The following is a 12,965-nucleotide window of genomic DNA, read 5'->3' as shown; positions in this document are numbered from 1 at the left end:
GAACCTTGTGGTCCCTTCCAACTCTGATTCTATCAGCTCCAAGCAGCACAGCCCCCATCGTTCAGCCCGGACACTGAGGCCCAGCGCTGAGGGCCTTCTGGCAGTTCCCTCACTGCGAGAAGTGAGGTTGCAGGGAACTAGGCAGAGGGCCTTCTCGGTAGTGGCACCCGCCCTGTAGAACACACTCCCATCAGATGTCAAGGAAATAAACAACTACCTGACTTTTAGAAAACATCTGAAGGCAACCCTGCTAAGGGAAGCTTTTAATGTTTGATGTTTTCTCATGTTTTTAATATTCTATTAAGAACCTCCCAGAGTGGCTGGGGAAACCCAGTCAGATGGGCGGGGTATAAATAATAAATTATATTATATATGGAAGTTGTAGCTCAGCAACACCTGTTGGACTATAGGTTCCCCATTCCTTGTCAAACAACAGGCACTAGGTTATGATCTGAAGGCACTCAAGGCTTGCTACAACTAAGCAAGTCTGGTTCTGGTCAGTACTGGGATTGGCAATCATCCGAGAAATAAATGTGTGCCCCCTTGTGTTCCATGGAGAAAGTAAAGTGGAAGATAAATGCAAGAAAATAAATAGGGAATTTGTCATTCCTAAACATCACTGGTAGGACACAGGTAGCACTGTGGGTTGAACCACAGAGTCTAGGACTTGCCGATCAGAAGGTCGGCGGTTCGAATCCCTGCGACGGGGTGAGTTCCCGTTGCTCGGTCCCTGCTCCTGCCAACCTAGCAGTTCGAAAGCACATCAAAGTGCAAGTAGATAAATAGGTACCACTCTGGCAGGAAGGTAAACGGCGTTTCCGTGCACTGCTCTGGTTCGCCAGAAGCGGCTTAGTCATGCTGGCCACATGACCCGGAAGCTGTACACCGGCTCCCTCGGCCAATAAAGCGAGATGAGCGCCGCAACCCCAGAGTCGGTCACGACTGGACCTAATGGTCAGGGGTCACTTTACCTTTACCTTTAAACATCACCGGTATCTCAAAATCCCTGAGTTAGGAAGTGTCTCTTAAAACAAGATCGCTCTCAGCAAGAGTGTTATCTTCATACTAACATCATTTCTGGCAGCAGGAAAAGTATATATATATCGGGACACACGCAAAGGTGCAAGGTGAAAACTGCTAAGATCAACTTACATCTGACATTGCTGTTAGCTTTGGCACGAATGCGCCCCAGTGTTCCTGGTATCAGAATTATGTCATCCACATTAGACAGGTAGTTGTTCAAATATTCAGTTCTTTCACAAGCGGCATCCTCCATCCCTGTACCAAGAAACATGATTTAGAAGGGGGTAGGGAGACTCCGGCATCAATATTTGTTACTTGAGAGCAAACTGATGGAGAGGTTAAGACTCTGGGAGCCCTTAACAGTTTACTTCTTTAACTTCACAGCATCTGCCCCCCGTCCAATGGCAACTTCCCTGAGAACACCCCTAGTCATAAATAAGATGTGTAAATCAGAAGTGTCTAAGATTTTGCTAAGATAGTGATTGCAGTGAAGATAAAGGCATAAAATAGGGCTTAGAAATAATAATAATAATAATAATAATAATAAGAGTTTGGATTTGATATCCCGCCTTTCACTCCCTTTAAGGAGTCTCAAAGTGGCTAACATTCTCCTTTCCCTTCCTCCCCCACAACAAACACTCTGTGAGGTGAGTGAGGCTGAGAGACTTCAGAGAAGTGTGACTGGCCCAAGGTCACCCAGCAGCTGCATGTGGAGGAGCGGAGATGCGAACCCGGTTCCCCAGATTACGAGACTACTGCTCTTAACCACTACAACACACTGGAGCCACTACACCAAACTGCAGTTAGAATATCAAAGAACTATGACAAGCACAGTAAACCTCTACTAAGGAATTCAAGCACATTTAAGAACAGAGACTTGCAGCCCAAACCTCAGCATGTTTACTCAGAGCTTAGGTTCCACTGACTTGCATGATTCTTCTCTCTAGAACGCATACTTAAGACTGCAACCTGAACACTGAAAATACTAATGCATTGGCTTTTAAAAGTAAAATGGCCCTACAAAACACCTGTTAGCAATAAGAGGTGGCTTAATACACCTGAGGTTCATAACTAAATTATCAACCTTGTCAAGGTTTCTGTAGTTATAGTTGTAGCTTCTTGGCGTTATTCTTGTCTGTCTTTATACTTGTCATACCCTTTCTTAGAAATGATTGATTGCACATTACCCTGGCCAGACTTCAGTAAAAAGAATTCACACACACACACACACCAAAACTTAAAGAATCAAAAAGTTGTATGTGGTCATCCTATCTGCCTAGAATAAGCTCAAACTGGTTTTGACATTCACTTCTGGGGGCTGCAGCCCTGACCCATCAACAACCTATGCTCAAATAAGGAATTAGATAGCCATCATCTCTGTCCTAGACTGAACTCGTATTGTGTGGGCTTGTTCCAAAAGTTGTTCCAGCAGCACAAGCAGAACCTCAGTTCTTATGACTAAATTAATAGGTTTGCGAGACAAGCAGTGAACTCTTCAGGCGGGTGACATCTGAACTATCCTTCTTCGGTCGGATTGCTTTGTTGTTGCTTTTAACCTTTCAGTAGTTCATCTCTCAGCAAACTGTTTGACACATTAGTGATAAATGTGATAAAGTCAAATACAAATCTCCAAATGAGACTAGACTTCAGAAGGCCTGCAAGACAACACCTCATCCTCTTCCTTCCTTTATATATTTGTGTTTGCACTCATTTCACATGTTTCTCCCTATTCTCCACTGAAGACATGACAATATGTGTATGTCTTAAAAACATGAGGACACACGCTGGAATTCGAATGACTCCTGAAGAAGCAGGTCTCTCATTTACCAACACTCCCTTGACATCTTTTGCTAACTGGATACCTTTAGATATTCAGAAAAAAATTAGCTGAGACTTTTGCATAAAGTTTGAAAAATAAAATAAAATAAATAATTACCATGATCACCAACGAAGATAATGTTGACACATCGGTGCAGGTTCAACTGCTTCAGCCCATCCATTAGTTGTCCCAGGATCTTGTCAATCTCTCTTAGCGGATGCAACATCTAAATATGCATATATTTACACAAAGGGTGAAAATCAGCTCTTTCCCACCCAACTCTCACACTTTGGTTCATTTTCCAGCTCAATTTTACACAGCCAAACCCCAGCTTTGGACTTGGGGCATTATCACCATACCTTCAAATGTATAGTGTCAGTAAAATAAAGTCCAGAAAGATAAAGAACTTAGTCTGATCCGGTGTTGGAGCAGACCAAGGGACTAGCAAGCCCAACATCCCATTTTCCATATGTTTAGTAGTCACTGATAAGGCTTATGGTGCAATCCTACACATATCTACTAAAAAGTAAGCCCCATTGAGTTCAATGGGACTTACTTCCAGATAAGTGTGTATAGGACTATAAACTTCATCTCCACTAATTTGCACTCCCCGTGATGTTATCCTTCCATGTTTTCCACATGAGTGTTATCATATTTGACATTCAAAGTGATAGTAAGATTTTCTGCGAAATCCCTCAAACGGTGGTGAAGGTTGAGCCCCTGTATGGAAATCACTGATCTAAGAAACTGAGATGATCATATGGAAATACCAACCAGCTTGTGAAGTATGCTAGAACGCAGGTCTTTTGTAGACTCGTATTCTTAAGTAACATAACAGAAGACTTCAAATTTTAAGTGAGCCCCTAGTCCACTTGCTTAAACTGTTTAAAAAGGCCTTGGCTAAAGATATTAAAGATGCCTGAAATCCATACTTTTAAACAATAGACATATACAATCAAAATATTCAAGCACCACACAATGCACTACCAAGACCTAGCATGGAGGTTTTTTGCCAATACCTTTCTCCAAACAAATACAATGCCTGTATTTAATAAAATATACTTCCCTCAGATTCCTCGTGGGACAATGCAAGCAGAGGACTGCATAGCCTTCATGTTTGACCATCTAACAAATTACCGTATTTTTCGCTCTATAAGACGCACCTTTTCCCTCCTAAAAAGTAAGGGGAAATGTGTGTGCGTCTTATGCAGGATGTGCAGCTATCCCAGAAGCCAGAACAGCAAGAGGGATTGTCGCTTTTGCTGCTCAGCAATCCCTCTTGCTGTTCTGGCTTCTGGGATTCAGAATATTTTTTTTCTTGTTTTCCTCCTCCAAAAACTAGGTGCGTCTTATGGTCTGGTGCGTCTTATAGAGTGAAAAATACGGTAGTTTTAGAGCGAAGTTGAGCGGCCGTCTGTTTAAGAATGAAAGCTACTGAGCAAATGCTTCTTTTCCTACACAACACTGCATTTTGCCTATTTATTAGTGAACCACAGAAACAGCCCCCCCTTTCTAATGCACAAGTCTTAAACGTGGGAGTTCGGACTTGGAGTACTCATGAATTTCAAATGAGCGGCTTGGGGTGGGTTTTGCTTGTTTGCTTTTGCGGGAATATTTGCCTCTGAGGAAACCTGAAGCAGTGGCATTGGCAAGATGAAAAAGACAACCAGTCACATACATTTACGTCCTACGTCCAGATTGACCGAAATAATCCAAAGCTAGGCATTTTTAATACTGTAAAATAAAGCACACACAAACATCAACTTCAGTCTACTTTTGCAGGTTCAAAAGTTAGGGAACCTTCGGCAAGCCTCCACAATGTCAAACCAAGCCATTTCTACGACCTATGAAGAACCTAAAGCTTTAGTGAAGACATCCCACAGATGTCCAAGTGCAGATTGCTAATCCTGGGCTGTGATTGCTCAAACAAAGAGATGCCCCAATATCACTTGCCAATTTTCACCACCTCAAAACATCCCTCAAGTTCTGAGGAGGCATTTTAGGCCTCCAAAACAAATGGCTGACATGAAATATTAAGCTGATGGCCATGAAATTGAAAAGATTTTACAGACCAATTCTTGTGACCCAGCTTTTCCTCTGATCCCCCATTGTAAGGGGATGCTAATAACAGCCTTGTGCCATGCTAAGAAAGGAAGTAAACTGGTAATATTTCCTCAGCAACCCTCAGGCACTACTGGTAAGACTATTCCAGATGGAAATACACCCATTTCAAGAAATGATTTTTAGCCGAAAAGGATGATATGAAGTCTGGCAAAAAGCTTGACTCTAAGGGCTTGTCTAGACATTTCCATCTGTGGACAGAGAACTTTGGATGAACTTTTTTCCAGCAGGATTTATTTGCTGGTGTGCCCTGTCTGTACCATTCATATACATCTTTTGAAACAGTTAAGATGATCGGGCTAGTACAAGGAGAACACAAGTCCAAAAAAGAGGGAGAGGAGACAGACTACCGTTGCTGATTAAACAGTAGCAGTCTGTTGACATATTTTCAAGATGGTCGCAATGGAAGTTCCACTCGGAAGAAGAGAATTCCAAAGTTGAAAAAAAGAGAGAATCAAACAAGAGCTTGAGAATTTGGTGCGTGTCAATTTTGTAAACTTACTTTGTTCCGACGGGATTCCGCAGAGTATTGTTCCGCTCTTGGCGCTTTTCTTCTTTTCTTGGAAGAATCAACACGTCTTTTCTGTCTCCTCTTAGGAGTGATCTTTCTCTTAGGTCTTTTAGGTGGAGTAAGAGGTGAGCCAAAACTACTCTCCTGTACTGGCGGAGAGAGATGCCTGGACTCAGAAAAAGCTCATCTCGGCTAACACCAGATGGTTAAAACTACCTGTGCCAGCAGCAGATTTAGGAATCAGTACACCAAGTCTTGGTTAAGGCCACTAGAGGCAGTTCAGAGGTCAAGTCAGGGCAAAGTTACTTCAGTCAGTTACTTATAAGAATAGAACTAGAGCTCAACAGAAACAACAATTCCCTGAAGCAGAGGTTTATTTTCTAGTGGGAAAAGGGCTGTGGCTCAATGCTTTGAAGGCAGAAGGTTCCAAGTTCAATCCCTGGCATGAAAAGATTCCTGTCCTGTCTGAAACTCTGGAGAGCCACTTTCAGTTAGTGTTGACAATACTGAGCTATACTCTCAGTAAACAGCTTTCTGTGTTCATAAAGGGCCCCATTTTATGCTCTAAAATCAGATTTTTAATGTGTTTATGCCTTAAAATATTGATAATCCACAAAACGTGAGCCAAACGTATAAGAAGCCACAAAAACGATTCATATTTTATTTCCATGTGGCCAGCATGCTAGTCTGTATCTATCTGTTCCATGCGCCAAGAGGCATGCCCAATTCTTATTGTTATTATTTTTTTTAAAAAAAAACCACCAGAAGGCACAATATTCTTGGCAGGAAGTAGCACTACACTATTGATATTTTCTGTAAATATTGATTCTTTCTGTAAAAAAAACAAACCAACCCCACACAGATTTCTGAATGAGACGTAATCCCACATTTTCCACCTGTAGGGTACCATTTTGTTTTTAGCCAGGTAGTTTTCACCAACATTGGACTTATTTTTCTTGCTGGGCAAAATCACCGTGGCACCTGTTGGGAAAGGGCCTAAAGATAGATGCCGGAGACAGGAGGTAACAGCGAATTGTCCATTGCGTTAAGAAGAGGGAGAAAACCATTTGGGGAAAAGAAGAGCCTCAGAGGCAAGCAATGCGCAGTTGTCCAAGATGACTTTAAATTGATCTTTAAAAGAAGCCACATGGCATGCAACTCCAATTGACTACTCCAATGAGAGTTTCTGGCATCTTTTAGGATCAGCTTCTCAGAAGAGTGCAAGATAACACATACAGGGAGATAGTGAGGTGCAGCTCATTTAAAAACATAAAAAAAAGATGAAGAAAGGAAACGCAGCGAAGGAGGTTCAGACTCAGCAGTGATTTACAACGCCGTTTGTTCCTATCCGCTTAGCCATCCGCCGTCTTTGTTGTTTCAGTCGCAGACCCGCATTCTTGGAAGGAAAAACAGTGCTACCATCTGCCATGCTGTTTCATTGCTTCCCAGGCAAGCAGCTGGAAGGGAGATGCTAATCCAATTCCATTTGTCTCTCTCCAAAAAGCAGCTTCAGAGTTTCTTTTTTAAAAAAAATACATATAGAAGAGGAGGAAGAGTTCAAGCTTCGTGCAGTCTTGATGAGGAGAGGAGCAGAGGAAGGAGGAAAGGAAGGATTCTCATAGTTTACTCGCTCTTTCTAAAAGAAGCACAGCCAGAGCTTTAAACTGGGCCACCAAGTAGTTCTAAATAAATCAGAATTGCCATCCCAGGGTAGCATGTTAGAGGGGCAGCAGAACAGTCCGTAAGCACATGAGTTTGTTGTCCGGGTCGCAGCTCACCTAGTAGACCGCGCATTTCGTACATACATTCGCAAAGTGATAGCTTCTCTTTCCAAAGAAGTTAGAGCTAGGAAGAAAGCCAAGTCTCTATTAACCAGCCAGGGCATCACTTCAAAAGAGGAAGAACAAGGGCTATCAGTACAAGGGGTGAAATATGGATGCATAAGATCTCTAGCTTTGTAATTAAGAGTTATAGGATCACACGCACAAAGGAGGCAGAATCTGGCCAGCCAAGGGTCTACCTCAAAGGATAACTTCCTACAACAGTAGACAACATTATGGCTATGTTCCCGTCCCGCCTCCTCCTGCTAGATAGCCTGAACATCAACTTCTGGCAGCTTAGTTTCACTTTCCATGAATCTTGGCTCTGGTTTACAACAAGCTCTGGTTAGTTAAACGAACCCGCTTCATAAACCATGGTTTGCCGATGCATTGTTTGAAAGCTGGTCAGAATTAGTTTTAAGCCACTCTGCCAAAGTCCTCCGCTTGGATACATGCAAGGAGAACAGGGTCAGAAGTGTGCTAGCTCAAGGTCCACGGCAGCTCCTTCCCAACTGTGTGTGTAACACTAAACCACGGTTTAGTGTTACATGCAAATATGACGGTTGTGATGGAAAAGGCAAGCACATGGTTTGGGGATGCTTCTCAGATGATGGAGGGTTTTTTCAAGGGCACAGCTAAGCAAACAAAAGAGATCCGGGACCAGATCTCTCAACATTTCCCCTCACTGGGGTCTCAGTTCAGATCAATTGCTTAAAAAAATACTCTGGAAGAACCGGTCGTGCGTCCTCTGCATCAATTCTGTTTCTGGCACACTAATTCATTGGGCCTTGTCATCTACAAGCCATGTGGCAACTGGCAACCCAGTACTGATGGCTGGGGTCCAGCAGGATCACTAGGGGCAATGCAGTACCCAGCCTGGAGTTCTAGGACAAAGATACCACTTCTTCGCATCCCCAAGCCTTACCTCTTGGAGTACCAGTGAACTCGACCACAAGGGAGGAATTTACTCTCTGCATGCTGCTATTCTAGAGAGCTGTCAGAGTCCTCACACCTCCTTCCCAAAGCCCAGCGCCTTGCTTTCTGGGCATTGAGACTGCACCCCCTCAACTCAGTGCCTAGTGTGCACCATTCACACAGCCCTAAATCTGCCCCTTCAAGCACTCTGAACTTGAGCTCAGAAATTCACAGAGAGTCGATGACTCTGGTTTAGCACTAGTGAGATATGATTCTGCCACAGTTTTAAAGCCAAGCAGTTTGGATCTTCCTATGAGTAAAATCTGTACTGGAAAGCCAGTATCTTAATGAAGGCATCAGTCTAAAGCAGCTATTGCACTGATTATTAGAACTGTAGAGTTGGGACGGATCACAGGGTTCATATAGTCCAATCCCCTGCAATGGAGGAGTATTCTGCCCCACTTGAAGCTCAAACCCATGACCCTGATATTAAGGGTCTCATGCTTTACCCACTGAGCTATCTCCCTGAGCCGAGCAACAAGAATCTCTTGGAGCCCAGTGTGTTGCACGTATTGATGAAGGATAACTTCTTTCCATCTGAATATTGAGGCAAACGGACCTAATTCACACTTTCCAGACTGTAACACACACAGATCAGAATGTATTGATGCTACAGACTTCACACTTCTCCAGTGCAGTTCTCTGCTGAAGCAAGTCCCAAAAAATGTGCATGCAGAAATAAGTTTAAAATGTGTGTGTCTCAACCCATGCCTTTCTAAACTTAACAAAACAAAAACCAGTGATTAATGCCAAAATGGTCAAAACATAATCATGAAATGAACACATGCAAGAATGAAATGGGTCAGAAATAGATTAATTGCCCCACCTCTGCTTGTATGTGTTTCCCAAACTCAAAACTCCCTAGTGGCATAGTGAGGGATAGCTCAACTGGGAGAGCGTGAGACTTAATTTCAGGGCTGTGGGTTCAAGCCCCACATGAAGCAAAATATTCTGCATTGCAGGGGGTTGGACTAGATGATTCTCCTGGTCCTTCCAACTGTATGATCAATGATCTACTATATTATCTGTTCTGCACAGTCACACACAACCCCCAATATCTTAAATAAATTGTGTAAATATACAGGAGCAACACTGGGGTCGGATACATACTGAAATTTCACCAGCTTCTTATATAACTGCAGCAAGAACACAATGCAGCTATTGTGTTAACTGTTTTTACTAAGCACGAGAGATACTTTACAACCAATATATTGGATGCAACAGTTTCCACCTGCAATCACTTAAAGTGGGGTCTAATGTACCCCCCAGTACCTCTCGCACACAATGAGTCAGAGGCTGAAACGTCACAGAACAGCTGGATCCTTTATTAAGCAGAGAATACATGAAGTGTCACTTGGTTAGGTGGGCTTCCTCCAAGCTGGGGCCTTTCCAGCTGTTTTGGATTCTATCTCCCACCGCTGCCACCGCAGGGATAAAGCGAATAGGAGTCAAATAGGACCCGGAGCACAATAGGTTGGGAAATGTTGGATTAGGAGGAAAAGTTTTACATAATTGTTTGAGTCTCTCTTTACGATTACCCCGAATCCGTAGGCGGGTTAAAAGCCGAACACATGATTCCCATCCCTCTAACGTTTGCCTCCAAGCTCCAATGTGCTGCTCAAATACCATATGGACAGAAAAGGCCCAGATCTGTTCCAAATGTTTAAAGAGCAGCCAGCTCTGTACAAAGGAAGCGTTGGGGGTGGGGAGAAAGCGGTTTGCATGCAATAGCCAAACTACTATGATTGCTAAGCAAGCAACCCTGAGGGGTCCCCAATGAGGTCTTCCTCCCAGCTGATTTATGAGACATTCACAACTCTTAAAAAAAAAGAAAAATCTGAAAAAGGAGAAACATTAAATGCTTCCTATCCCTTTTGTAAAAGAAAAAAAACATCCTGCCCCTAGTAAATCTTGACATCTGTGCAGCATGCACAGCTGTACTGACTTCTTGAAATGTTCATTTAGAAAATTCAGGCCAAACTTAGAACGATATGGAGGATCTGGGTACCTGTCTTCTCCCCTCCCCCCCTCTCTCTCTCTCACACACAAAACAAGGAAAGTAGCAGCATGTTTTTTTTGGGGGGGGTGATTAAATGGGGGTGGTGGAAGCATGTGAAAGGTTAAACCCCTCTCTCAATATGAAGCCCTCACAATCTTTGCTTGTAAATACAGGCAACTCCTCATTTAAGCGGGTTCAATATGTGCACACAAACGCATCACAGCAAACCCAGAAGTGATCCAAAAACATCACAAAAAGGGGTGGTGCAGGGGCGCAACGGGGTGTTTGCAGGCTTTTCCAATGGTGTTTCAAATATACACAATTTCACTTAAACGTGTGGTGCCTTGGAACATAACCCCCACAGAAATGGGGGGCTGCCTGTAAAAGAAAGATGAAGGGGGGCATTTCCATGACTGATCTCTAGCGTCACTTATAGGTTTGACCCTCTGCTACTTTAATTGACCATTAGGTCCAGTCATGACCAACTCTGGGGTTGCGGCTCTCATCTCACTGTATAGGCCGAGGGAGCCGGCATTTGTCCACAGACAGCTTCTGGGTCATGTGGCTAGCATGACTAAGCCGCTTCTGGCAAACCAGAGCAGCGCACGGAAACGCCGTTTACCTTCCCGCTGGAGCAGTATCTATTTATCTACTTGCACTTGATGTGCTTTCGAACTGCTAGGTGTACAGGAGCTGCGACCGAACAATGGGGGCTCACCCCATTGCAGGGATTCGAACAGCTGACCTTCTGATCAGCAAGTCCTAAGCTCTGTGGTTTAACCCACAGCGCCACCTGTGGGCTGATATATGCAGGGTTCCACACATTTTGGTTGGAGTTGGTATCACCCAATCAAGATTATGCATTAGTCAGGACACCACCCCTCTCCTGAGAGCATGGCATAAAAAATGTAAAGGTATTCTATACTTCAGAACAAGGCTCTCATCCCCTAAAACTCACACCCACAGGAAAACAGGAAGCTATCTTATTCTACTGGTCTATCTAATCCAACACTCTCTGCTGTGTCTGCCAGGATCCCTCTATTGTCTTAGGCAGAGAAGGTCCGTCTCTCATCCCCCACCAACCTGCTAGGTGATCCTATCTTAATTTGGCACTTCCAGAGTGGTAAATTGTGGTGGCAGTGTACAAATTTGCCACCCTTATCATTCTGCCACCTGGAGCAAAGCTCTCACTGTGACTAGCAGTGAGAAAATTGATTCAAAGCACTGTAGGAAACAGCGAGTGTCGTTATCATTTAAAGAGACCCTCTTATATCAAAGCACTTGTGAAATTCCTCTAAATTTCACAAGCGGTTTGACATGCAAAGGAAGGCAGTCATTCGAAACACACAAAAACCCATCGCAACACTCTCTCTAGCTGAGTGGTTCTGCGGATTGGTCAGAGAGGGGGTTTCCAGAAACACAATCTAAAAGTGGGTTGTGTTGCATTTTTAAACATCTAGTTGCTCATCAGGAGCACCAATATTTCTGGCCAACTTACTGATTCTATCTATTGAGGGATGCTCTTTATTAACAATTAAAATGGGCCTGATTATTAGGTACACATCTGCCAAATGCAAAAAATGAAGCAAAGCCATTTCCTTAAAAATGAAAAGGAGGGAACCTCAGAGAGCTGCTATAGTTTAACTGCTATAGTTATTATATAGCAGTTAACTGCTATAGTTATTATATAGCAGAAAACATAACCAAAGCACAAGAAATGCTGTTTTCCACACACTGCTCTTTAAAACTCTTTAACTTTGAATATATCCAAGAGGTGGCCTGTCAATGATAAATTTTGCTCCTGCCTAAAGCCACACGTCTATGATTTTATGACACTCCAGAAGGGACTTCTTAGAGCTGGAAGTTTTCAGTATTGTTTTCCTGCCTTTCTATTTTCCACAGGCTCTCCTCTCATTGGATGCTTACAGATGTGCAGATTAAACCATCAGCTTGCAACACACACAATTCAGTCAAAGGTTAGCCTTTCTATGGCTTTTGCTGTAATGCAAATTGTAAGGAAGTTGCGGCCCTCCAGATGTTCATGGCCTCCAACTATCCAACGACCAAGGAGGATGGAGTGTAGCAACATCTGGAGAGCAACAGGCTCCCCCAACTCTGGAGTATTGGCAAAGCACTGAGCTCAGAGCCATGCTATTTACGGAAGAGGAACTATACTAACCTCAGAGCTAAAGGGGCCATATCTGTGGCCAGCGATATCTGGTTGCTCAGAGTAGAATGCATAAGCGTAAGGCCTGAAAAGAAAAGAAAAATGTTTTTTAAAACCAGAAGCTCTCTTATTGGGCATTATAGGAGCGGACCTATCAAAATCACAAAAGAACTTGTTTATGTATGCAACAACAGCTGCACGGACCTTATTAGCACAACATTGGGAAGAATAAGGTGTCCCATCAAAAGAAGATTGGCAAGTTGAATTAATGGAATATGCTGAAATGGCAAAATTAACTATTAAACTAAGAGGAAGAGACAACAACGAATTTAAGGAAGAATGGAAGGTGTTTATTGCATATTTACAGAAGCAATGTACACAGGTTAATACATTAGCAGGGTTTTAAGATTACTTGTAATTTTGTTATGAATGGATAGGTTAAAATTTAACAATAGACATGCCGTATGTTGATAAATAATAGAACCGAGGAAGGGATTAGAGGGAAGTCAATTTGTTTTGTTTTTGTTTTT

At 43.0% G+C, this 12,965-nt stretch overlaps 1 protein-coding gene across 4 annotated transcripts in view; it reads right to left on the bottom strand.

The window, feature by feature from the left end:
• Positions 1-12,965, bottom strand: part of ENPP2 (ectonucleotide pyrophosphatase/phosphodiesterase 2) — a 91,823-nt gene that overhangs the window by 25,682 nt on the left and 53,176 nt on the right. For 3 of the 4 annotated variants that reach the window (XM_053395383.1, XM_053395382.1, XM_053395385.1), the window contains 3 exons: positions 12,448-12,520; positions 2,960-3,068; positions 1,153-1,278 (listed from right to left, as the gene is read on the bottom strand). In XM_053395383.1, the coding sequence (XP_053251358.1) occupies positions 1,153-1,278; positions 2,960-3,068; positions 12,448-12,520 (308 nt within the window). Of the gene's footprint in view, positions 1-1,152; positions 1,279-2,959; positions 3,069-5,465; positions 5,619-12,447; positions 12,521-12,965 lie in introns of all 4 variants that reach the window. The other variant, XM_053395386.1, reaches the window with a different exon arrangement.

This window comes from Podarcis raffonei, chromosome 7 (assembly GCF_027172205.1).
Source record: "Podarcis raffonei isolate rPodRaf1 chromosome 7, rPodRaf1.pri, whole genome shotgun sequence".
Classification (NCBI taxonomy): Eukaryota; Metazoa; Chordata; class Lepidosauria; order Squamata; family Lacertidae; genus Podarcis; species Podarcis raffonei.
This window is presented reverse-complemented; position numbering and strand designations above follow the sequence as displayed.